Source organism: Nipponia nippon, unplaced genomic scaffold (assembly GCF_047370975.1).
Source record: "Nipponia nippon isolate SJK-2023a ecotype South Korea unplaced genomic scaffold, ASM4737097v1 scaffold_13, whole genome shotgun sequence".
NCBI classification, from domain to species: domain Eukaryota; kingdom Metazoa; phylum Chordata; class Aves; order Pelecaniformes; family Threskiornithidae; genus Nipponia; species Nipponia nippon.
Window position 1 is genome coordinate 15,629,482 of NW_028262324.1, and position 26,974 is coordinate 15,656,455.

Below are 26,974 nucleotides of genomic sequence, written 5' to 3' on the forward strand. Positions count from 1 at the left end.
TCACCCACCGCAGACCCGGGCGCGGGGCTCAGATTTACGCTGCCTCGGTCCCCACCTTGGCCTGGAAACCAGTCCCGTAGCAGCCTTCGGCACATCTTCCACTTGTCTTTGCTTCTGTCTCTCCACCGGCAACACCAGGAGCAAAACCAGTCTCCGACAACGTGAGCTTCTTCAGAAAAGGGTATTTTTACTGCAAACAGACAGACGTCCACCGAGGCTGGAGCGGCCGCCTCTTCCCCGGCGCCCTGCAATCGTTTGTCGCATCGCCTGGCCACTCTAACATGAATTTACACCCCAAATCCCTGCCGCGGTCCGGCATCGTATAAAGGTGCCTTGAATGCTCAAAAAATGCCGGGGGCTCTGTGGCAGGCGCAAAAGGCAGTGGCTGCGGTCCCTGTGGCAGGGACCCCGCGCCCGCGGAGCGGCCGTGCAGTGCAACGTCCCCGGCCCGGGGACAGCAGGGACAGGAGACTCCCCCACCTGCGCGCGCGGCTCGCGGCTGACCTCTCCTCTTGCGACCAGGTCCGGCCCGCAGGTAAGGAAAGAAAGAGCCGATGGGCATTTCTGCATTGAAAACATTTATTTTACAACAGTGGTTTCAGATAACTTAGCAATCTTTATTTTAGTTTATATTCAGACATACGATACACAAATTACCATGCTAAAACATAAAATAATTCCTTCTGCCGTAACTGCGTGTATGTACAGGAGCTCAGTAGTATCGAGTGTTACAATCCACAAAGTTCAGACAGCCACATCTACTTACATACAATTCAAAGTATGGTCCTTTAGTAACATAACAAAATATATATATGTCTATATTATAATTGCTTTTCAGATGCATTTATACTTCGATTGTGGTTTGGTTTTTTTTTTAATTTTTTTTTTTTCCTTTTTTAAAGACGGGCTCCCCTCCCCCCCCCCCCCGCCCGAGTTGAAGTACAGTGCAAATGCAAAACGCCTTCCCTCCCGGCGTCCGCGGCTCCCTCAGGCTCCATAAAGAGGCCACCACAACCAAACCCCGTGACGAGTTACGTAGCTCAGGGCCTCGCTCACATGCAAAAAAACGAATATCGAGATGTCTGGGATAACACAAACCAAACCACCCACACCCAGCCCCAGAAACGCGGGCGAAGGTGGGGACGAGCGGAGGCAGGAATGACAGCCATCGGCTCCGGCCGCACGCATCCAGGCGAGGAAACACCCGGCAAAACCTCAGAGCTCATCCACCGCGACCGGCCACGAACAGGACGTCAAACGTGTAAGTGATACAGGAATCCCCCCCCCAAATTCCCCCGTTTTTGCCATGAAGCAGAACCCCCCGGTGCTGCGTATGCCCGGCACGACTAGAAGTGATGTGGCGGTACCCGCACGCACGCTGGCCACAGACCACCGCCTAACTTCGGTGTTAGGAGCTCCAAGTCCTTACGAATCCAACCTGCAAGCACCGTAAACAGAGAAACGGGACGGGACTGGGCAAACACGCCACATCGTTCAAGCGTAAACTCACTCGAGCAAGGAGGGGAGGCCCTGGGAGGAGAAAATGGCTTTTCCTTTTCCAACAGCACGGCTCTCCCGCTTGTACCACCCGCGTGTTTATACAACAGGAGCCTTCCGCCCTTTCCTTCACCACTCACTCAACCCGACGGATCGCGTTCGGTTTTTTTCCCTGCAGCTGAAAGGAGAAAGCACAGTTCTGGACACACAAAACTCACACCTCCCGCTTGCCTGGCTGAGAGTCCCTAGCAGTACGTTGAGCCAAATTTCATGTTTTTACCACCAAAGAAAGAACAGCAGCAAGTACTAGGTGCACACCTGTTGTATAAATATATACATATCTGCATATATACATACATACACACACACACACGATGCCGCAATCCAAAGCCTACAGCGCGGGTTTGGACCTTGCTCTCTGGGCTCGCCGAGTCCCGCCTGGGAGAGTGCAAGGGGGTGACGAGTGGAATAAGGAAAAAAACCCCAAATCAACGCGTTCTATCACACCTCTAGCGATGAGCGCATCGACCGCGTTTGAAACGCCCCACGTACCAGCCCGCGCCAGTCCAAGTCAGTCCAGAGATGGCCCCTTGCCCTCCTCGTTATCCTGGGGTTTCCCTCCCTCCCTCCGAAGGAAAACTGGAGCAGGCAAAGCCCGGCTCCGGCCGGAGGGGCCGGGGACAAGGGGCGGCTGGCAGAATTCAAGCAGATGGTTCAATTTTTGGAAGGGTACGAGAAGCAACCGCTCGCAGACTGCAAGAGTACGCCCACACGGCTGGCTGCGGGGAAAGGGAGCAGAGAAGACAACAGCCCTCGAGAATGAATGGCCATTTTATATAAGAGCTTCCTCTACACATATACATATATATATATAAAACCACCAGAAATTCCCAGCATCTCTCCTTTTAACAACAAAATTAACTGTGCATGTAACGTCGGCATTTGATATCCAAATGAAGGTTTGTCTTCCAGATGTACGGCATTTGGCCTCTGCAAATGTCGGAGACAGACAGCTTCCCTCCCGCAGTTTCTTCTTGTAAAGAAAGCGTCTTCTCGGAAGGCCACGGGAATTTCGGTCTCGCCGAGTCCCAGAGAGCACGCAAGCCTCCCGGGGCAGGGCGCGGAGCAGAGCACGGTCCTTGCAGGACTCGAACGCGGACAGATCTCCTGCCACGCTGTTAGCTATCGGTTCCGTTTCTTTCAAGGTATTTTAAGCAGTTGTTGGTGTAATGATACACTACAAACTAGATGATTTCCACTATAATACAGAGAAGCAGCATCAAATAATGAAGCGTGTTAAGTTTATACCGACCTTACACTATAAACACTTGTACTGGGGGGGTTCCGTTTCAGTGCTCTAAGATTAAGGTGTATTTAAACAGCATCCAGAATTATTAACACGAGGTGGGGGCTGCAAAAGCCTCCCTGACCACCTTGCCAGAGCCTCCCGCTAAACACGATGCCAACATCCAGTCGCATCGGGTAGAAAACCTGCGGCACAAACACATTTCCTGAATTATCTGGAAACGTCAGGAACACCGAAGGGCACCGGACAGACAAAGGGCAGACAGCGGTCGAGAAAAGCGGGTACCTCTCTCAAGGAGTGCATCCAGTAGAAACGCGCCGGTATCACCCCCCCAAAAGCAGGCTGGTGTCCCTCTACGCCCCGCAACGCAACCGCTTTATGGACGGGCCAGGAATCTCTTTTCGGTCAGGCTCCTGCCCTGGTGACACCTGTAGCGTTTCCAGGCTGACACGAAGGGGTTTGGAAACCGCGCTCCCCCGACCACAGCCCCGCTGCAGGACCGGGCGTTTCTCGGTACCGCGCTCGAGCCGTCCTCCCCAGCAGGCATTTCTGTTCGGACTGCAGGCTGTGCTCAGCCAAACCTCGAAGAGCATCACATTTTAAGAACACTATGAGCACTAATATCTAAAGCAGTTTAAAAATATTACAAATCTAAAAATAAGACTAAAAAGGTAACATGGCTCTAAAACATCACTGCGTGGAATCAGCAGAAATCTACACCCTATCGGACGCCACCGAGGTTTACATAAACGAATTTATATACAGATAAATATTTAAGAATTTCCTACAAACATCACTAACAAAATGAAACTGGCATTTAACGGGTGCAATACCCCTTCATTCACTTCAAGTGAAGCGTACGATTCGTTGTACTACAGTGCGTGGGGGATTTCCCCATCCCCAGGGAGGACAGGGCACCGCGGGTCAGGTCCGGCACCTCCTCCTCTTCCTCCTCCTCCTCCTCCTCCAGCAGCTCGGCCGCGGCCAGGAGGGACGGGGACGGTACCTGAGCACTCGCTGCGGCGAGGCAGCGGCTTTCCCTGCTCACCCTAAGCTACGAACGGCTCTCCACGCAACGCAGCTCGGGAATAGTCAGTGGTCCTTAACACCAGCCAGCGGAAGCTCTCCAGATCGGATCCTCCCCGACACCCCTCCTCGTCGGGAAGAGCTACAAGCGCTAAGGAAATTGGTGCTGAAGAGGTTGTTCGATGAGCTAGGTGGAGGTGGCCGAACTACCGAAACGGAGGTCTCAGGCAACTTGTAAAAAATGATACAACTTCTAAGAAACAAAACAAAAACGAAACAAAACCAAAAAACCCCAAAACTCAAGTTTTAATTCTGGCAAGACGCTGAACAGAGACCAACAGCGCTCAGGTTTAATTTTGGAAGGAAACATTCTGCACGTAAGCCAGGGAAGGGCTGCAGGGCCTGCAACGCCATGCTCCCGCAGGGAGACTGCAGCTCCAGCTGCCCAAGCTCGGGACTGCCCACTGATCCCCACCGGATTTTTAACCATTATTTCCAATACAACTTTGCATTTACTAGGATTCAGCTTGGCCATTTTGCAGTGCAACTCACGTTAGGGCCCGGGGTACTCTTGTACCTTACCTACGAGAGCAGAAAAAAAGGGGGCATTAACCTACTTATCTTCCAATTACCCAAGTTTTGTTTTAAAGAAGCCATGTTTAAATAGCTTTCTTATATAGTTCAAGAAGAACTACATTAATACACAATAATCTTAAATTCAGAGATTATAGAGTAACACGGGCAAACTTAGAACCATTTCAAACCCCCTGAATATTCATCTAAAAATGTGTTTTCCCGTCATTCTCTGTAACTGGGACCTCCGAGTAGTTTTCCTTGGAGCACCCAACACGTCCTTCTGGCATGTAACAGCATACAGACTAATTTACTAGTCGCACACCACCCACAGACACAGCTGATTGGAAAGCAGTCTCTCTCAAACCCATGCCTCGCTAAGCCAGGAACTAAACCAGCAAATTTGTTCTGGCTGTCGTCTTTTCCCAAGCGGCGCGAAACGCGGGTAACGGTATCGCCTCTAGCCCTCGTTCGCCGCCCACGTTTCGGTTCCGATGTCAGGAGCTGCGGAGCGGCTCCAGGGGCTTTACACACCTCCCCGGAGCCACAACCTCCCGCCAGCCTCTCCAGTCCAGTGGGAGTAGCCCAGAGGGGTTAAGGAATAGAGTATTATTCCAAATTAACACTGAGAACCAGCCCCCGACGTTGGGGGTCACGGCTGCTCCGTGGCGGAGCAACAAGCGGAACAACTGGCGCTGTGTCACCCATCTAGCGCGGAGTACAACAAGCTACAGCACAAGGGAAACAGCCTTTTCCTCGTTCTACCGAGTCGCTCTGATCAACTACGCTCATTTACAAAGCCAAAAACCCCCCTAACACTATTGGGTTTTTTTACCAAGAAAATAATTTGCACAGATAATTTTAACCAGTGAGTTTTTAGGGGAGAAAGCCTGCAGATACTCAAGCATATTCCAGCGAGCAATTCAACGTCGAGAACAGGCTTCAGGCAAAGTCTACAAGGACAGCCAACGTGACGTTATTTTTTCAAGCCTAGAAATTGCTTTTCATTCCAAGGGGTCAAACAAAGACTTTAATTAAATAAGGACCTCAAGCCAAATCGTACATGACTGTCCTCAAGGCCACCCAAGAGAGTCTTCCGGACAGAAAAAGTTCAAAGTATCTTCCAGTAAACCACCGAGTTTCAGGTCTAAAAGGACTATCGACGAGGAAGAAATGACTACTGAAATCTAGCCAGTTCATTAAAACATTTCTTTTTGAATTTTTGGGACCTGATGTGGTATCGCAAGCATGCTTATTTGCAACAAGCTCACATGCAGGCAACAAACATGTGCTTGTACCAACAGCTACAGGGAACTCGGATTTTGCAAACATCCCTCACTTCGCACTGAGACCGCGTTAAGAACGTTTTCTTCTTCCCAGCGTGTTTAACACGGTTTCACGTCAGATTTTACGTGCTCCAACGTTTTCAGCTCATGCAAAGATAGCGTGAAAATATATTCAGAATGATTCTCTGGCAGGAGTCACCTTCATTTTCTGATGGCTTTCTTGCAGACCGACAGCACTTTACCCCGTTCAAAAGTAAGCCCTGGATCTCGTAACAGAGCAGCACAAAAGACCTTCAAAGCAAACAGCGGGTGGAAGGCTGTAAATAGCCTCTCAACAGAAATAGGTGAAAAATGAAAAGGGGAGAGGGGGGATACAAAGGACAGGAGAGGCATTGTGAGATAAAACCGTAAAGATCAAAACTGCAGAGGCTGTAATTAACCGCTGAAAGTGCCACGTGCAGGGTCTCTGGTAGCTGTTCTAGATCCTGACTCTGTACCATCTAAAGCAAGGTTATTAACAACAAAACACGCCAGCAATTCCGCAGCTGCCTAGAACGCTTTTTTAACAGTTACATCTCAATAAGCCACAGTTTCTAGAGCAGTATTCAAACATGATTTGGTTTCAAAATAGTACAGGAAACCTTTCAATGGTTTCCCCATCGTTGTTCTGAGGAAAAGAAAAACACTGGCGTAAACAAGTCTAAATGTAAGACAATGTGCAAATCATACAATAGAAACACAAAGGTGGTGTGTTCTTAAAAACCATTTAAGTACTCCACAGAGATGTTCATGAGAAAATTAAAGGGCTAGTGTATTGTAAAAGCTTTTAAAAAAGGACACGTAATACCCCATTTGTCTATTAGAATCTCAAATTATTAGAACAAATTTTTAAACCCCCCCCCCTTTTTTTTTTTTAAACATTTTTGCTGTTGTTGTTAACTGTCTGCATTTTACCCACTTGCTCAGTGAAAACCAATTAACCAGTTTCACTTTAAGATTCTCATGCATTCAAAAAAAGCTGCACTATTTGGTCTTCAGCATTTCAGGAAAACGACCGAACTCAAACCAAAACAGAACTGTGCTTGAGGTTAAAATCCCACCGCCGCCACCAAATAAGCCGATTCACAGTTGGTTTTGTGACAAACTACAGTTTGTGGTTACGTTGTCACTGAGGATTGCTTTACACATAAAGAGCTGTTCATCAATTTACTGTTCAAAGATCGGAAACTCTCCCTTCTTACTTTTCAAGGTAGATTTATTTAAGCTGAAAACCAGCATTGAAGAGAATTCCAGCTCTGCAGGACCGGCATTTTTTGGTTCTTGGCTTTGTAAACTTGCTTAGATAACAACACAGGAATACAAGGAGGAATAAAAGATTTGGTTTGTTGCACTCAAATGAAAATCATGAACTTTTAAAGGTCTTCGACAGCTCAGCTGTATGGAAGAATGGTGGCTTCTGGGGAACTTTTTCCTTTTAAACCTCATTTTTAGGCCAGTACCACTGCTTAAAATGCAGAACGTCTCCATCACACTTACATTGTGACAACTCAATACATTACACCACAGACATTTAACATAACTCCATACATGCTTTAAAAAAAAAAAAAACAGGAAAAAAAATAAAAGGAAACAAATAAGACCGTAGCTAAACTGCTTTAAATACTGCATGCTACAGCACTTCACGTATCATCAAGATACGACACTGAGAGGTGACAAAAGGCTGAAGGGATTACAAAATATTTTCGGCAGGTTGGAAAGCTGCCTTTTACTGTGGCAGAATTATTCCCCCTCCCCATTCTCTACTTCTAATGTTCATGATTCTAGTGTTGAGTTGGCCATGTATTTTTTTTTTTTATCCATTCTAATTAGTGTTTCCTTAACTTAATTAAATCCGTCAGTGTGGTAGCTGGGGTGAGAGTCAGCTGTGAGCTGGGTCGTCTCTGTGGCTGATGCTGGCTGTATCACAATAGGTGCGTCTGAGGCCTCTGAAAAGCGAGACAAAAGGCTTAGCACACCAGGGAAAAAAAGAAAAAAACAAAACAGCATCGTATGTTTTGGTAAGCATAAGTTACATCTCCCTGCAACACGCTGGTAACACAATTTTACACTCCTCTAAGAGCCTGATGTTAATTTGTTGTTTTTCAGCCTGCACACGATACCATTCGACTCAAGTCTACATGTGGAACATGTATTACATTTCCTTCCTCATGTAAGAGCAGCTGATCCTCGCCCACCATTCAGCAATGCCCATTAAAAACACTATCAGAGCACACACAAGGCTCTACAATTTTTTAAATGATCGGTTTAATTCTACAGAAATAGCATTATATCTTCATAAACAGTATCAGATATAGCTACTAGGGCAGCGGTCCCGTTTCTTTTACACCTGACGCAGTGAACAGAACTGCCTCGACACCCCTCGTCCTTTGGGGTAAAAGAGCCCCTTTCTGGAATCACATCTGGCTGGCTGGTAACGTTACTCCAGCGACGCGGGAAGGAAGCTAAACGATGGTGACCTTGCTCTGAAGCTGACCCCAAGTTCAACGAAGACCCTCCGGGAGTTTTCAGCAACTGTAGCTCCAACGTTAGCACTACCCACGTAACTCTTGTGCCACAAGCATCCCCTCACCATCACCGACAGCCCGAGACCCGCGCTGATCTCTACAAAGCAAGCACTGCTCCTTAACCAGCACGCTAAGCACTCGGTCAGAGACCGATGCCGTGGTCATCCCAGAAATCTCAGTGTTTTTACCTACCCCTTTCATCTGACTGCAACTGTGCCTCCAAGTCCTCTGGAGAGACGTAGTATTCCTGCTCTTCGCCTTCAGGGGGTTTGGGTTTACACTTCCCACAGCAACAATTACAGCAGCAGCACAGACAGCAACAGCAATAGCATAATGTGATGAGCCCACAGGACACGAACAAGGCCTGCAGAGGACAGAAGAAAAGAAATATTCAGAACCTGTGCCTACCATGCCGTGACCACTGAGTTTGAGACTCAGATGTGGAAACCAGAGACCAAAAACACAGCAACGTAGAGACAGAACTTACTAGCTACAGTTTTATACTTCATCGCCAAGATATATTTAAAAATATGTGCAAAACTGGCTATGGCTCTCAACATTGTACACCAAGATGAATACAGCCAACCTGGTTTACTTGAAGAATTCCTACAATTTAGGTTTAAGTGGACTATTCTGCTACATCTGCAAGAAGATACAAGTCTAAGAAGTGTATCCGTATTAAAATCCAGAGGTACAATAGTTTAGGGCGGATCGTAGCTGACGCACAGGTCGCGATGTACCCACAGGAGAGACTGCGACCTGCCCAAGGCTGCAGGCATGGTTGCAAAGCTCACCGTGCTGCAGCTTGGGGCGCTGAGGTTAGATGCTACCAACACGCGAGCACAGCAACTCAAAGCTAGCCAAGTCTGCTAGGTGCTTATCACAGTGACAATGGGCAAAATTAAAGATTTTCATATAGGTCACTGTGTCATTGTTTGAAAAAATTCATTTTAAAAATAGCAAACCAGCACGGTGATGGAACTATTCTCTTACTGCAAGGGAATCAAGACACGGAGATGATGCTGGCAAAGGGTAGAAAAATGAACCCCTATAATGAAACGCCAAGACTAGGAAAAGGTTTTAATCAGCCATAAAGCACTGTGAACAACATCATGTCACTAAACAAGTAAGTTGGTGCAGTTACTGTTTCATACTCCAGTTTCGTAGTCACGCTGTCTTTTACTTATTACTTTCTGTGCAAGCAGACTGCAATCACATGAACTCTGAAATGCAAAAGCCTGGACAACTTCGGTATCAGAAATGTGTCATGTGCAACGTATAGGTTTTTTGCACTTCTGAGTAAATGCGGTGATTTTAAAATGTATTACTTGAAAAGATAGAGGCATATTACACTTATAATTTGAGTCCAGTAAAATCCAGTAATTCCTTGGTACTGGCAGAAGACTCCTAGAAGGCCTCTATACAGTACTTGTTCCATCTACTGCATGCATGCAATACTTTCAAACAGCTTTTTGCATGCGTTTGTGAGGAACCATGAGCTTGCGGTGTAACTTTGGTACACTGGCGATACTCTTTCTGCTGCACAAGAAACAAGGATGGGCAAGTGAACAAATATCCTGGAGTCTCTCAAACCAGGGAAGAGCTGAAGAAGTGACATTTGTTCAGGGAAGCCTCTGAGTAAGTTTGTGAGCATACTTCTAAACAGGATCTCCTGTGTGAGCTCAAGTTCACAGTCAGGACTCGTTCTGCAAAATCTTTTAGCAGGTACTACCGAAGAGAACACCCCCTAAATCCTCATCGCTTTAAAATCGACTAGAAGGGTCCAAGCTTCTCGTAGTAATATAAGCCTTGCTTATTAGGCCTGTGCACTGAAAGACAACAGAAAAATAGTTCTGCACTAGAGACTGCAACACAGTGAGAGAAGGTTAAATTACCAGGTGTCAGAAATTCAGCAATTTCCAAAAGTGAGAACAAGCACAATTAGCAAATGGAGCTCTTTAAGAGTTTTAAACGCCAATCCAGAATAACTTCTCTTTGCACTTTTATTTACCTTTGCCCACCAGCTGGATAGCACGAAGTATGTGTTCACATTTTCTTCACCAAACTGTTCTGCTACATACAGACCCAGAGAACCATACTTATCGTAAATGTTTCGCTTTGTGGCATCGGTCAATATTGCGTGTGCATTATTGATCTCTTTAAATTTTTCTGCTGCCTCTGGATTATCAGGGTTTTTATCAGGATGATATTTCAATGCAAGTTTCCTGCAGAAAGAAAAAAGAGATCATTATACATTAGGAACTGGGATTTGGGTTCCTGGTTTATTTATTTATTTATTTATTTATTTTCATTCCATAGCCTGGCGCTCAAAGGAGACTTTCAAGTTCCAACTGGTCTCCTTCATCTGTGATTCAACTTCCCTGATGATTCTTCCTTAGATGATAACAAAAGGCTACAGCACTGTCCAGCTTCGTTCACAGGATTGACTTCAGCCTGCTGGATTTGGCCCTCAGAAATCCAATGGGGGAAAAAAAAAAAAAAAAAGACATTGAAGAAAAGTAGTACTCATTTTTACTCCTCAGCTCCAGCAATTTCCACCAGTAAGTTTTGTTCCTGCTAAAGCAAAGACCAAGCTAGCAGAAAAAAGACACACCGCAAGTCTGAGGTATAGTACCAAATAATAAATAAAAGCAAGCTGCCACAGCTAATCTGCAGTCTCTGAACACAAAAATAGAACAGACAATCACTTGTGGTTAATTCACCAATTCCTGCGCAGGAGCAAAGCGCTCTTCAGTTCAAGGCTTGCTAGAATAGAAAAAGCTTCAGAGTTTTGAGATATCAGGAAATCACAACGTACCTCCCCTCATCGTGCTTTATCTCTTACAACTAAATGACAGCAGTTTACAGTCCCCAGAGATCTCTGAACATTGCACCAAAAAAACCAAAAAAAAATAATCAGATGAAGCACTGATAAAATTTCCTAGTTCTGACAGGGCCCAGGCTATTTATAGAAATCAGTAGAAATAACTGGCCAAACACCTCCTTAGGAACAGAAAAAATGCTGTTTTGCCATTCGAGCCATCTGTGCTCCCAAGTAGAAAAGCGATACAGAACTGTACGCTAACAGTTCTCCTCCACCAAAAAAGGTACTTGTCCTCCTACAGAAAATTACCACGAAGTCGCATATTTGAGAAATACACTAGAAGCCCGCAGACGTTTACACGACAACTTTGCAGTGAGGAAATGTTTAGACAAACATGAAATAAAGATTTGTGCCAGCAGACATTTGGACATGCATGCAAGCGTATCGCAGCATTCAAACAATAAATGGAGCGTGCACTCGAAATACCCAAAACTGTACATGATGCTGTTGGGGTAAATAACGTCCAGGGTTGCCACTAATGCCGTAGCCTCAGTAAGGACTGAAATAATCACAATTTTTCTAAATAGAGGGAAGTTATAGAAATCTGGAAAGGGCTTAGCTACTATCAGGCTGGAATAGATAAATATTTTTCATTTCCCATTTCCTACACGTACGCAAACCCCGTAGCCCACAGGCCAGCAAAGGGTGTTCAAAGGGAATGAGAACGAGAGGTGTCCGTCCTCCTTCTGTAAAGGAGCAGCAGAGGAAAGAAGATCAGATGAAGGTTCAGGTAAGTATGAATCAGCTACATCTCACCGTCGGATCTAGTTGGGTCGTTCCTCTAAAGGGAAAACCGTTGCAGTTTTTCCCCCAGGAAATTATTTTCCAATTGCTAAGGCATGAAGATTACCGATTCAAACTTCCAGTTCAAGGTTTTAGGAAGACACAGGTAATTTTTGAGAATCTGTGGACCCAGCTTATTCATCGACTTCACTATGTAGTTGCCATCAGTATTAAAATGTAGCTTTGAAAGGGGAAAAGTTTTGGTAAATGTTAAAGACTAAAAGAAAACAACTTCCAAAATGAGTATCCTCACGTAAAGGTTACTACTGACCCCTAGTGTAATGTTAAATACATTGCCACTTGTCAAATAGTCCACAAAACCCGTAGCTCACGCTTAAGGTGAAGAAGCAATTGCATTTAAGCAGATTTTGGGGCAATGCGGAAAGGGAGAATGTTACAGGACTCTTTTGTTTGTTTTGATTTGGTCAATGTGAAGCTGTTTCATGTGTCTAACTCTAAGAAATGGAATATAGGAAAAAATCCTCTTTTAAAAATAGTAACTCCACATAAAATAAGAAATTTTGAATGGATTTTTTAGAAAAACGTCCCTGTTGATACTCAGTTTTCATGCTTATTTGTATCTTTAAACTATACCTCACTGTGCCAGAATTGGAAATGATGGACAAAAGGGCAATACTGCCCATCTGCGGTCTCTGTAAGCCAGACACAAGGCTACCTGACATGAAGAATTTAACTCTGATCACACTGTCTTAAAACTCTGTTCAACTTTAAATAAAGACCTTTCAGAATGGTACTGCATGTTTGAGAATTTAAACTAGAGACGAGATGTAAAAATTTAACAGCACTTACATACAAAGCCTAGGGAGGTTTTTACACCAATTTTTGCAAGAAGCAACCATGTTTTCACGTGGTTTTCTTATGTGTTTGGGGTTTTTTTGCAAAAAGGTTTAAATAAACCAACTCGAGCCTATATGTAAATATGCCATGTGTTGAACACTTAAAGCTGTTTGTGCTGTTGGGCAACAGATGTAGAACTTGCACCTTTACCTGTATGACTTTTTGATATCATCTGAAGTGGCATTCTTGTCCAACCCCAGCACGTGGTATAACGATTCCCCAGAGGTAGAGAGCGAGCGTTGCCTCTGGTCTGCCATCCTGAACTAACCTGAAGAGAGAACCGGCCCCTGCCAAAAAAGAGATTAAGAAATGCTTAAACCAAGAACAACACAGACCTCATTAACGTCAGCCTTGAAACCACAGCTTCCCCATGAAAATTCATCTTTTATAAGGTTTAAATGTGCTTTGAAAAGAAAAGGCTCTTAACATATGTGGAAGCAAAAAAGTTACAAATCGCAGTGAATTATCAGTGGAAATAACTATTACATTTTCCGCACACCAGGCACCCTAGAATCACGACTGTATATACTCAACTCTTCTTTCCAAAAACCCCAGATCAACAGCTGAGGTGTAGCTATAGATATGTACTACGTGCACATCCCTAAAGCTACTTCATCTTCTTTCTTAGCCTTAATATTAAGATAAGTTATTTGTGGTAATACCTATAAAAACAACCTGACAACAGATAGGTCGCTATTACGTCGAGGCTGCCTTTTTCCACCACACTTGCGATTTCGTTTGTATTTTCAGTGGCATACATTCTGTTACATTTAAAAAAAAAAAAAAAAAAAGAAAGAAATCCTCCACACACCTCCCGAAACCCCAGCCTCCCATCTCATCACTGACACCAGGTCGACCAGAATCCTTCAAACAAACCCAGTTTGACTGGGTCTGCGCATCCCACAACGAAAGAGGGAAGGCCTGCCCACCGAGATGGGGGGGAATCTCTCTAACAATTTAAAGCCGTGGCTCTAACACTGAACATCTATTATAGTCAAAATCACACTACTTGAACGTGAATTAACCTCCTGTTGCAAATTCAAGCGTGAAAGGCCCGCAAGGTCTCCCCCGTGCCACGCCACGGCCGGATACGGTTATGTCCTCTGACATCCCGAGGCGATTAGCGTTTGCCATTCTTTAGCTGCAGAACCGCAGCAAGGATGAGCATCGAAGAGGAGACTATTGGCTATTTTTGGATTATGTCATTACAGCTAGCCTACACCAGATTAGGTAGTCTTTGAAAAAGATATTTAAAGCACCAGACTTTTCTAATTTAACCCTTTATCTTACGTAACAAAGTTAATAACTTTCAGCTTTTAAAAGGCTACCTGAAAGAAACGCTCTCGGGCATCGCACCTTGCGCTGCCTGGTTCGTGGTGTGACCCCATAGCGCCGATACGCGCCTCACAAAACACCTGGTTCTGTTGGCACCAACACCCAGGTACCGCACGCCTGCACAAGTGTGACTAGCTGGCAAGGACACCGGTACAGACATTACGACTTTCTCGCTCATCTCACAGCCTACTGTTACCTGCTCTGCTGCATTTGGCCTCTCCGACGTCAGATCAGTTTAACGCTGGGCACTACGTCCAGTTTATCTGACTGGAATACACCAGCTAAACTAGGAAACTCATCTAATTTCCTTCAAGTCGTCATTGGCGGTTTAATTAAAGGCTACCTAATAAGGAAGTTATAAATTATTATTAATAATAAAAGGTCTAAACCCTAATGCTTTGGCTAAGATTTCAAAATACACCCCAAATCTGGAAGGTGAATACGTGAGTAGGGAGAAAAAAAATCTTTTCTTTTGAAGGATACTGTTTGGCTACCAAAAGGTTTCTGTATGAGAGGAAAATTATTGAGTGCTGCAAGACACAATACAAGTGATTCACTTATTTGGGCACAATCTGATTCAGTGAAAGGAAAAAAAAAATATATATATATTTCCGGAAAGAAATCCCACATCGAGGAACACATGAGGCGCAACCCTCCGCGACACCCTTGTCCCACCCGCAGCTACGGGTCGAGCCGGCCGCGGCCTCCCAGCCCCCTCCACCCGAGCGGTCCCACTGCTGAGGTCAAAGACTGATGAGCCTGACGTCTATCTGGTAATCTAGCTAATTGCACGGGCCTGCTCCCACCACGGCCCTGGCTGCCCCGCGCGGCTTCTCCCGCTCTCCCACCACTGCGTCCGTCGCTCCATCGCGCCCGTCACCCGTTAGCAGCATCCCGCCGAGGCGAGCGCGCCTGTCGCTGCCGCGCCTTGCCAGGGACCTGGGGGATTAATCTGAAGTCGGGGTTGGAGGGGGAAGCATCCTGGTTGAGACTGTACATGTTAATTTGGCTCTTCCGAAGGTATGGCTTCAAACTGGAGCTTCGAGGGCGTTACGAACATTTGTGTTGTTTGAAGTCTGTAGCTCTGTTTAGGCGTAGCAGGCTTCCTTTAAAATCAATGCAACAGGCCCTTGCCGCACAGATGCTGCAGATCACAGGTATACACTATGTTCTGCTTAATAAAATCCCCACTGTTAAATTAGGGCCAATTTGTTTAATAAAAACGAATTCAATTTGATCCAGGCGATGTCTATCAGTCTGCAGGCTGCCTGTCAAGAATAAAGACAGGCCTAGGAATAAAATTCCACACTGCTGCAAGCTTTAATCGCTTCAATCTGAACAGTTCAGGGTATCTGCCGTTCGGTGTAATGCGGTGTCTGTTTTTCAAAACCGGTACGAAATGGACACGTCGGCCCTGGCAGAAGAGGGGAGGACAAGGTGGGGATGGGAATTCATCTGGGAAGCTGGTTATTTAAGGGAACAGAAGAGTATTATCACTAGGAACACAACCTTTGGCTTTTTAAATACGAAACAGACAACAAAGGTGAAAGTTATTTAAGTTCAGAGTACTTCATAAACCAGGGTATTATCTGTCCTACTGTTTTTACAAGTGGCTCTAATTCACAGTACTGAAAGCTGCTCTGTATTTTTAAAAAGTGTTGTATTCAGCAGCAACAAGCCATCTGCTACATATTCTGACCAAGCAGGATGCCCTGAAGAGGTTTCTCTCAGAAGGCTCTGAAGAAAGGTAATCCCCTGGATTAAACAGCACAGCTTTTAACCATCTGTGCACCACAATACCCTGCCTTAGTCAGCTTTACCAGAAAACGCGACTGTTTTCAGCATGACCAGGTAAGTATAACTGGTACCACCTTGCTGAAAAACTAAGATTAAATCCGGTAGGTTATAGAAGGAAGCCAGCCTTAACATTTTAAATACATCAATGGTAAACTGAACCTTAGAAAGACTAATTTTCTTCTTAGCTTCCCAAAAGAATCCTATCAAGTTTCATGAAACTGGCGATATCTTAGTTTCTGCCAGGTCTGCTGACCCTTTTATAAGTTGTATTTAACTCATTAAAATGGCCAACTATTATTACAGCCAAGAAAAAGGAGTAGTTCTCTGCCAGTTTAGGGAATTAAATACTCGCAGAACATCCCAATGGATGCCACCAGCAAAAAGCGTGACGGCAGATCTGGTGGCCAGAAGCAGGGAGGGAGGCCTAAAACTTCATCTGACCCCGCCGCAAGATGCTGCGAAGAATTTAACTGGAAGGGGGCAGCGAGGGGGCATCGACTTTTCCAAGAAAACGCGCTTCGCTGCGTGGCGGGACGGCGGCGGGGGTTACGGACGCGGCTCACGCGGGGAGCAGATGCTTCTAACGCCACCGAATCGCAGCTGTCGGACCCTGCGAGAAAGAGCCGCCTCGTAGGAATAAAGGGATGGAGGGCTAACTCGGTGGCCGCCATCAACGATATTTCAGCGTCGTCAGCATCCGAAAGCAGGCTAACAGCGGTAGTTTTTGTTTCACTTCGAGGATGAAGCATTAAGCATTTATTCATGAAGAAACCTCTGGAAACCGTAAAGTACCAAGTTGCCCGAAACATCACTTTTCCCATTCCCAATTAATTCTGTACGTTTTCCCACGCAAGTCACAAAGGCACAGGCGCTCGCTTGAATTCCCTCCCTGGAGGAAAGACTGCTTTTGAAAGGAGTTGTGGCTGTTCAGCTCCATGGATAAAAATCAGAAGAGGCAGAGGAAACCAAACAATGTTAACTTTAAAAATACTACTACAGCAGGACCTTGGGGTACAATCTTCACCAGAATTTTAGTTTTCTTAATACCTGTATATTCATAAGATTAAGTTACGGGGGGAGGAGGGAGGGAAATCACACCCTGAATGCACAGACCTTTAAATACGTGCTGTTCACAACAATTCCAGTGAAGCGTCTGTCTTCAATGTAGGCAATGCGGCTGTCAACAGTTGCTCCAAAAAGTGAAATCCCGCTGTAAGGGACAAAATCCACCACCTCCTGACAGGGTAAATGATACTTACCCACTAGACATAGGATAATGGCAGGTCATGAACCTTAATGGATACTCTCTATCCAAACTGCACCTTTGCAAATGGGTTTGGTTGGAACCAGAAGAACAAACCAGCTTCCCAGTCTTTCCATACGTCGCCAGTAACACAGAGAATAGAGAAATTCTCCAAAAGGGACAAATAAGAAACAACAGGAATGAGAAAGACAAACTCAGAGCCATGCTGGAGGTGCTGGGAAGGAGAGGTAGGCTGCTGTCTTCAACGCAAACTACCCGTAACGTTGTCAAGCCCTCCACAATTACAGTTTTAAGAGCATATTAGCAGATGATTAAAGGGTCTAGCTTGGCAACAATGTTTTGCCAGCTCTTATAAAAATTATGTCTAGTCGATGCTTTACTATACAACTTTAGGAAGCTCTAGACTATTTTAGGAAAGATTTGTATTCCACGAAGCATTTCTGGTTACTGACCACGTGGTAAAATATAATGTCAGTTAAATTTGAGATTACTAGCTTTTCAAAGATTTCCAGTGCAGAAAATTAACTACAGGTGTTAAGATTAAACTAAATTATTCTATCTCAACCAGTATTTACTAGTAAAAGTCTAAAAAAAACCACCAAGCCAGAAAACACTGTAGTAAATATTGATTTATCACAAAAACGGAATAGCACCACTGGCCTCCGCATCCTGTCCATCTGTCTCAGATTCATTCAGAGTCGTTCTCACAATCTGGTATTTTTCAAGGGTGAAAAAAAATCATTTTTAAAGGGGAGAGGAGAGAAACATATACAAGATTGTATTATCAAGAAAAATACAAGGTGTTTTAAGCTTGGCTTCGTGAGGTATTAGAGATTTCTATAAGAAACTTTGAACTTTGTTATTTTGCATTTAAATGAGTAGCTACAAGAAATCAAAAAATACAGTACTTACCTGGTGCCTAGTTCGAATATTCCAAGGTAAGTGGTAACAGCCTCCACACACCTCTAAAACTGAATCTCCTAAAGACAAAATAAAAGCAAATCAGTTGTTCACAAACTCTTACGTTGAGGGCTCACCGCAAAATTATCATCACATTGTTTTATTTTAACAATCCTTCGCGATACGCTAAAGACAAGATGGAAGTGAAATAACAAAAATGTAACCGTCTGGATACTTCTATTGAATTTTCAGGTAAAGCAGGTAAGTATTGAAGCCACCGGGGACGTGGAGGCATGCTGCAGTCTGGATGCGTTTAACAGGCACACGCCTTCCCACGATACAGTCAGCTGGCATCAAAAAATAAATTTTAAAGGCTGCATTTAAATATTTTCATTATGCTTTCACTCAAATGCCACCTCGGTGCGAAAGTCCAGAATAAAACACAAGTGTTCTTACTGTCCAAAATATTTTATACCACAGTAAGTCTCCAGAATGTAAATACTTATCTTTAGAATTGATTAGCTGTCAAAGTAAGTTACAAATATTTTGAAGTATAGATTGAAGGGCTCTATGCTTTTATCTGTAGGTTCAGCCTCTTTTCCCAAACCTTTTACCATGCGAAAGACACACGCTTATCTAAAATAAAGACACCGGTCGCACCGAAACTCTAATGACGATTATCTGTTTAAGGCTTTGCACTTTTTCAACTTAGGCATTTGTGAAATATCTGTACTTAAAACAAGAGAAGCGTGTTTTTCAAGTCTTGATAATCTGTAACGTTGTTAGAGAGAGACTGCTAAAGAAGCTTAGCTACTACAGCGGGCGGCAGCCTGCTCTGCCACCCTGCCAGGAGCAGCCAGGCACCGGCACGGGGCAAGGCCAACCACAGCCCGGAGAGGTTCAGTGGCGTTCGGACGCTTTCCTGACAAATAAAAGTAATTTTTTTTTAAATGCCAATAGAAAAACAGCGTTGTCTGTACAGCGCCTTTCTTCCCAAGTTATGTACATCTCCTTAAGAGGGAGCGCAAGCGTGCGGAGTAGCTGAATGTCGCTGTGCCATTTCTAATGCCGCGCTGCCTGGCCTCAAAACTGGTTCACGTGCTTAAACTGTAGAGCAACACCAGCTTATTTTGCCAGGAGAAATTTCCATCAAGAAACCCACAGTTTTAACCTATTCACAGTCCTGAAGCAGATTACCCGGAGAAGAAACAAGTCCCACTTCGGCGTAGGAGGAGGACGAGAACCTGAGACGACCCGGCAACGCAAACCCCTTCTTCCAGCGGTCACGGCAAAGTTAGGCAGATTGCTCCAGATCGCATGAAAATAAGCGAATGAATGGGCAAGAGGAGCCTAGGAAATGCTGGATGATGCTACGGAAAAATTTAGGGAAAAATCACTGCAACAGATTAAAATATCTTTCCAATTAAGCAGGCACAGGATACATCTAATCCATGTCATTAACCACAAAGTCACTTATGCATTAGATTACCGAACAACAAACCGCATCGGTGGGACTTCGGAGCAGCTTTCACCCGGCAAGTCATCGCTTAGTCATCATCCAAACCCTTTCGACAGACTCCAAAGAACGAGCCCTGAATGCGCTTGAGAAATAAACGCCCCGTTCAATTAAAAAGTACGCCTTGCACGAACTTGAAGGTTTTGGTGTGGCAAACAGAGATGCTGGGAATACACCCAGTAAGCCGCTGGCATTACTGACCACAGAATTTGTTTTATGCAGTCTCTAAGAAGCTGCTTGATCTTAGCAGCATATCCGTAAATAAGAATGAACCAACCAACAACGAAATAATCAGCTTACTGTCGATGGCTCTATTTCATTCATTGGATAGATACCGTCAAAGGGCTTTTCCTGGAAAATGAAAGGCGGGGAGTGCACAAGCCACAGGCAGAATTTCAACTTTCACGCTCGGAGAGAGCGTGTGCAATATTAAAGAGTGGACTAACCTCTCAGATGAAAAATGTCCTGTTTTGTGAACCTATAAAAGTGTCCAGGTTCCCTGGCCACCGCTTCCTTCATTACAAAGTAATCAACAATAGGACATTTTTAAAGTGATCTTCAGAAAGCTGCGGACAGTTAATGGGGTTAGCAAGCAGCATCTCGGCCCAGGCTCTTCGGACTTATTCAGATGGACAAGGCCACCAGTTCTGCCTGTGGCCACTGTAAATCTTCCCTTTCAATCTCCAGCTAGCCAACGCACAGTAATTTTTTTTCCTAAATAAGCTCTGCCTTCGTACCTAGATGAAGACCACCTTTAAATTTACCCCTAATTCTGTTTCACACAGCAACCTAAGCTTCAGGAATGTTGACAGTCAAACTGAAAAACAGCCACAGGATGCTCAGTTTATGGATGTACGCACCTGGAAAGCTGCGAGTGAAACAGGAGAAGAAAGCAAAGTCCAAACGTACCTTGGAGATTTGATTATACTTGCTTGCCTCTGACAAAACGAGCTATCCTGCTACAGTCAGCATTTGGGATATAATAAAGTAAATGAAAATACAAGGATGTGTGGATAGAAGCTTCAAAGAGTTCAAATACAAGATTCCGGCCCAGGCCTCGTCAAAACTCCATCGGAAGAAAAGTCTGTATTTCTCATAGCACACGTACACAATATCTAGCTAGGTACAGAACTCAGAATATACAGAAAAGTATTTTTATCTTAATATGGATGCAAGTAGCAAGATTTTCTTCAGTCTCTCAGTTACGCCAATACGAAGCTTCATTAACAGCAGAAAGCCCGATTTACAGCTGGAAATAACAAGACCAAAATAAATTCCAAAGGCACCTACGTCTTACAAAAAAAAAAAAAAAAAATCGAAGCACATGAGAAGCCCGTGCCAGCTATTTCGCATTGCCCCTCCCTCACCGCACCGCGCTCCCTGCCAGCGCGGCGGCCGGCCGCAGCACGCTTCCCAGGCTTTCCCTCGCCTGGTTCCTGTTGCAACCGGCAATCCTAATTTAGTGACTCGGGAATGTTTTGATCTACCCATCCAATCTCATTATGCGGCAGGCCAGATCCACTGACCCAGAGCTCTACATAATATCCTGCTTGTAATTACTTTCCCTCCTTATTACACGATATTCACAATACAAACAAAAGGAGAGAAAACGAAAGGACGGCTGCCAGAAAAGAAACAGAAGCGTTTAAAATCAAGATTAATGGACGTTACCCATTTTCAAAAACCGCAAGAACTCAAAGCAAAAAAAGTCTGGGGAAGGGAATAAGCAATCGTTTAAGAAGCGGAGAATACATACATAAGTAGGCAAATCAGAAGAAAAGATTAAAGAATGATGGAGATAAGATAACAAAAGCAAGCAAAGCTACACAAATGCAAACTAAATTCAGCCACACACAACAATTGCGGTAAGTTTTGTAACACAAATGAAGAAATACGCTTCGGGAGTTTGCCTCTTCTTTCAATCATTTTGCTGACACCAAAACCAGCTCTTCCAGCCTCGTTTGTCCTGCAAATTTGAATCCGATTTATCTAACACAGTTTTCTCCCCACATACCGTGACCATAAATAGTGCTCAGCACCTTTTCTTCCTCTAACCAAAAGATATATACTAGCTCTTCCTCACAGAAATCGGACGTGTTCTCAGATCTATTCTTTTTGATAAAAAGCACGTCTGTTTCTCCTCCGACAGATGCAGGAAAACCACTTTTATTGAACAGTTCTACTACCAGAACTGTCACCACCCGGCTCCGTAGGCTGCTAACAAAAAGAGAGAAGTATCTTTAGAATACCTTGCTTCATAATCCATCTCCATCACGTAGGTGAGCTATATCATCATTCTCAAGTATTTAAAGAATTAATGCTGTAGTTAAGGCAAAATGAATAAACAAGCAAACAAACAGACGAAACCAAAGCTTTACTTTCACATCCTTACTTGCTCACGCCACTGGCAAAATGAATGAGTATGGGAAAAACGATGTGAAAAGGCTGAAGGTAAAGCAACCTGGCTAGTAAGTGCACTCAGGAGACTACTACTATTTTAAAGTACTCTTTGTGAACCCTCCTCTAGCTGTCTTGAAATAGTAATTTTTAACCTATGAACTGAAGCACTAACATTTTCTATTCCATTAAAGCATCCAAGAATGAGTGTTTTGGTGTTGCTTATATTTTTTGTATCACAGCACAAAAGCCTTTTAGCTAAATGTTGCTATTCAGTTCGCAGCCTTTCGCTACAGGTCCTGTGAGAAATCTCCTATCCATAAAAACACTCTGTTTTAACATGGAAATCCTGATGTAAAGCTAACCTAGTATCCAGGGAACTAATTTCAAATGTATGCATCTTTCTCCCACAAAAAAGAATCTTACTATGGCCAAATTCATTTGCCTTCGGAACAGAAGATAGGCCTCCAACAGTGAAAGACTATGACACTAAAATCTTCATTAAATTCTCTTAAATGCGAGTTTAAAAAAAACCCAAACACCCCACACCACAGAAACACAGAGCTTTTACGCAAATGAAATCGGGGACAACACAACCTCTCTGCTAAATTCAACTCTAAGTCGGTGTAACATCCATCATGAACGCCTGAAAGAGATGTTACACTGAAACTTCTGACAAACTTAACTACAGCGGTACAAGCGTCGTTTCTCTAATAAGCTTAGCAGATTAAAATTTAGCCATTTAAGTCTGATTGACCAACCTGTTATAAAAACTGGTGACCTTGCACCCTATACAAGAGTAAGATTCAAACCTACTGAATGAAGGTTTTCCATATTAGGGGGAAAAAATGTAAAGTATTAGATCCACATTTTCTATCGTGTCTCTTCAGCTAAAAGAATTACTCTTTAAAACCCCGGATTTTTTTAGTAGATTCCCTACTTGTGATTTCATTGCTCCTATTTAATCCTCCAGCAAAATTAAATTATTGTTTGTGGCATTACAGTAGTTTCTGTGGCAGAGCGCAAGTGTCACAAACTATATACAGCTATAAAAACCCTACATCTGCTTCCTGAGCTATTTAAAAATTCATGAAAAAAACAGTAGTTCTGTTTGCTTGCCTCATTATGACTCTTAATTGTTTCTCTATACAAATCTACGCAGCGTTTGAATTGCTGTAACTACTCATAGCATGCGAGTTCACTAGAACAAATCAGAAAAAACACAGCATTCACTATTGTGGGTAGAGTGATACTGATGTCACTTATCTCTTCCAAAGAAATATCTTAGACTTCTTCAAAAGCATCAATACAGAGGTACAGCTCCATTCGTGCTAGGTGAGTTGAATAAACTATATCGATTAAAAAAAAAGAAATAATCATATCGCTAATGGCTATACCAATATTCTATATTTCTATGAATATAGTTGAAACATGAAACCTTTAAAATATAAAGAAAGTCTTGGAACAAACAGATGGGTTTGCTCACATAAAAATGAGATTTATACTATCATGTCACACCTGCAGGCAAGACAACTAAAGGCTTTTAAACAGCAATAAAAGAAAAAAATGTCTGTTCGCTCACGTGACAAAAGGTTCAGCAATTGGATCACTTCTCCAAATGCGACCACCGACCCCCGACAGCCCGCTCCAAACGCTGCGCCACCTTCGGCAGGTTACGGGGAGTTTCCTGCGGCACGAAGCCGTAACTGTGCAACGAACCCAGCGGAATCAAACCAGCTTTAGCAACAGGCTAAGGAGACAACGCCGGTCCAAGCGGCGCCTTTTTACAGCACAGGCAGCTTTCGCCTGGTCAAAAAGAAGGACCAAAGTGAGCTTACAGAGCACATCTGGAAAAGCCATATAAGCAGTCTGAGGCAAAAGAAGCGACGCGGTGATCTTCCCAGACATGAACACATCTTTCAAAGTACAAGCTGGTCAGCGAAGGGAAAGAAAAAGAGATTTATCAGAAATTAATCTGGGAGGGCAGGGGAAGATTACCCTCGGAAAAAAAAGTTCCTATCTTCTTTTGCTCTCAATTGTAAAAGGTCAATAAGGGGTTGTTCCCCCCCCGCCAATTTAAATAACGTACAAGTATGGTTTTACAAATTGCAAAATGCAGACCAAAATTATTTCTCAGCTAATTTATTATTGGAATCGCTTTGTTGTCAAATAAACACTTGGCAGTTTCAATCATGAACAGTTTTTGTTAACGACTTTGAAATTCATAGTTTATTTTAATGGGCAAAAAAGCAAAAACGCAGACAGGGTTGTACGGACAGCAGAAGGTCATTCACACATCTTCAACCCGATCTAAAATGATCAAGGCTGGTGTTTCCCTTTGAGCAACTTTACCCCTGTTTTCAGGTTATTAAGTCTCTGCCATTCGGTTCTTTAATAGTCCTCTCTGCCCCCACCAAGCACACAAATCTTCCTCTCAAAAAGTTATGAATAAAAAAACGCAAAACAAGCAGAACTGAACAGCAGAATTTACAAAGCCAAGTTTCCAGAAACCACCACCCACCAAGCCACCTACCTCAGGAAAAGAAAAGCTAAAAAGCCTTTACACGACCCCCAGGAATCCAATGTAATTCCCTCTGTAATGTCAGAGCCTGTCTTTCTCTTTCACTGGATAATTAGTTTTTAGTAATCTACAAGATTTTACTCTAAAAATTAAGGTTATTTCCTTAATAATACAGGCAGAAAAGAAACTTTTTTCTCTCCCGATTTACTTTTACCTCATGTATCTGATCAGGTCCTCCCAGCCTAAGAAGATGCGTAATTATTCAAGCACCACTGGTATCCACTCAGTTAAGTTGGCAAGACTTTAGTTCCAAAGATTTTTTTTCTTTTGCAAAGTTTAAAAATTAAGCATATCTAAAAATCCTTTCGTCTCCTAATTGCTCAACTGTATTTCCCCAGTTTTTGGGGAGAGTGGGGAGGAGACTTCACCATTTCATTATTTCACTTCCTCACAGAAACTGCCAGAGAAAAGAACATTTTCATTTCCTCCCGTAAAAAATGGAAAAACACGGGCTTCTAACATATATTCAAAGATTTTTTTATTAGAACATAAAAAAACAAAGGCAAAACCAGCAGAACAGATTTGTCATCTTTTCAGATGACACTGAATACTAATAAGAAATAGTTAGGAGGAAAAAAAAAAAAACAAACCAAACCAAAACCACACTCCCCCCCTCATTTTCCTTTCCTAATTGCAAGGCTGCATCCAACACCGCACAGCCAGAAAAGCCAGCAGAGCAAAGATGAGAAAAGCTGTACTGGTGACCAACCACTGCGTAGTGGTTGTGCCCAGCGAGGACATCCAGCCGCCAATAAGCGTGAGTGTTAATAACAACCTGTTCTACTCAAGAGATACACGCTGACGTAACTCTCTGATGCAGATCTGGCAATTGAGCGATCTGCACAGCTTCGCGTTAAGGCACTCCAAGCCGTGACAACGGCTCAGGAATCCAGGTCAGCAGAGCTACAGCACCTTCAGGTGCCAGGTCCTCGGTGTAAGGGCACTGATCACCACCGTTGCCTCTTGGTCAAACATCACAAACATGATAGGAAGTCGCTCCTGCAGTCCTGCAGCTGAGAAAAATACACCAGGACAGAGCCATCGGTGTTGTAAAAGATGTTTAAGGTTGAAAATAACATTTTTGACAACTTTCAAAAACACCCTCAAAACCACTGCTTTCAAAGAAGTACAGATTAAAATGATAATCACAACATTTTTTAAATTGCGTGCTCTCTTCCACTCTAGGATCACCAGACTCTGCTGCGAACAAGCTGCAATGCCGACGGGAGTACTGCCTGCCACCAGACCGCACAATCCCGTCAAGCCTCAGAACAGCCCCAAACAAGCCATCACCAGGAATAACTGCTCCCCTGACCACAAAGCGGGCACAGGCTGCGGGGTACAAACCCTTCAAACGCAAACCCTGTGCTAGGGCGAGGGGGCGAGCGCAAAGGCAAGCAGCCCAAGCTCCCCAACAGCCCACCTCCAGCCCCCAGGGAAACCTCTGCCCCAAACACAACTTTCCAACCGGCAGAGAAACCACAAACTGCTTTTTTCCGCAGCCGGTCCCATCTGAATCGAGGACGACGCTCCCCCCGCGATCGCAAGACCTCAAAGCGCACCCCGCAATTCTGCAAATCGGACGCACCCCTGCGTAAACACGGAGCGGTAGAACAGACCTGAAAAAACGGCAAGTGAAATGGCAAGTCATAAATCCAGATTTACTAAACGAATTGGTAGAAACAAACAAACGAAAGATATATATTTTGGACATGCAGGACATTCTTCAGTCCTCGTCATGCAACAGATTCCTCCTCACTGGATAGTGCCAGATGTTACAGAAAACGGTTTAAAAGGCACGAGGAGATGAGTTTTGTACCTGCCCCATCCAACTCCCCAGCACACGGATATTTAGAAGCATAAAAAGTTAAGACTAAAGATTTTCACAATAAAATCCAAACCGACAGCACAGCTTATATCACTCAAACTTTTACTTGTTTTGGCAGGGAAATACAAGAAGATTCCTTTTCTTTTGAAGGCTGAGCGATGCTGGAGGGGCATGCCTTCATTGCAAATATTTCTGTTTCATCTTAGGTGAAGAAAACCAGAGCCCACGTCCAGAGGTGAACACACAGCAGGACACAGCAGCAGGCACCTGGGGACAGGCGACACATTTATTCCCTAGCGATCAAAACCAGTTTTCACAGCACTGAAGAAAGTCACCACAAATTCATTGGTAATGTAACTATATTCTTATAACACACCAAGAATACATTAACCAGTATACAATTCATACGTTTGAGTCAGTCTGGATTGCAAGGTGCTCAGGACCTTGTACTTTGTCTCCACCCGGCTCATTTGCCTAGAAATATCCAAACAAATCACAGGGTTGGATTAAAAGTGGTTTTCATTTACACCGACATTTTCTCACAGGAGATAAACTCTTTGGTATTTTCTAACTATACAG

The 26,974-nt window shown here is 44.0% G+C and overlaps 1 protein-coding gene across 1 annotated transcript in view; it reads right to left on the minus strand.

The window, feature by feature from the left end:
- Positions 1 to 561: 561 nt before the first annotated feature.
- The window catches only part of DNAJC5 (DnaJ heat shock protein family (Hsp40) member C5), a 34,912-nt gene continuing 8,499 nt past the window's right edge, over positions 562 to 26,974 (minus strand). The window contains exons 2-6 of the mRNA XM_087749920.1: positions 18,086 to 18,153; positions 12,928 to 13,064; positions 10,264 to 10,477; positions 8,445 to 8,616; positions 562 to 7,673 (exon numbers count right to left, since the gene is read on the minus strand). Of these exons, the coding sequence (XP_087606046.1) occupies positions 7,570 to 7,673; positions 8,445 to 8,616; positions 10,264 to 10,477; positions 12,928 to 13,034 (597 nt within the window). The 5' untranslated portion in view covers positions 13,035 to 13,064; positions 18,086 to 18,153 and the 3' untranslated portion in view covers positions 562 to 7,569. The remainder of the gene's footprint in view (positions 7,674 to 8,444; positions 8,617 to 10,263; positions 10,478 to 12,927; positions 13,065 to 18,085; positions 18,154 to 26,974) is intronic.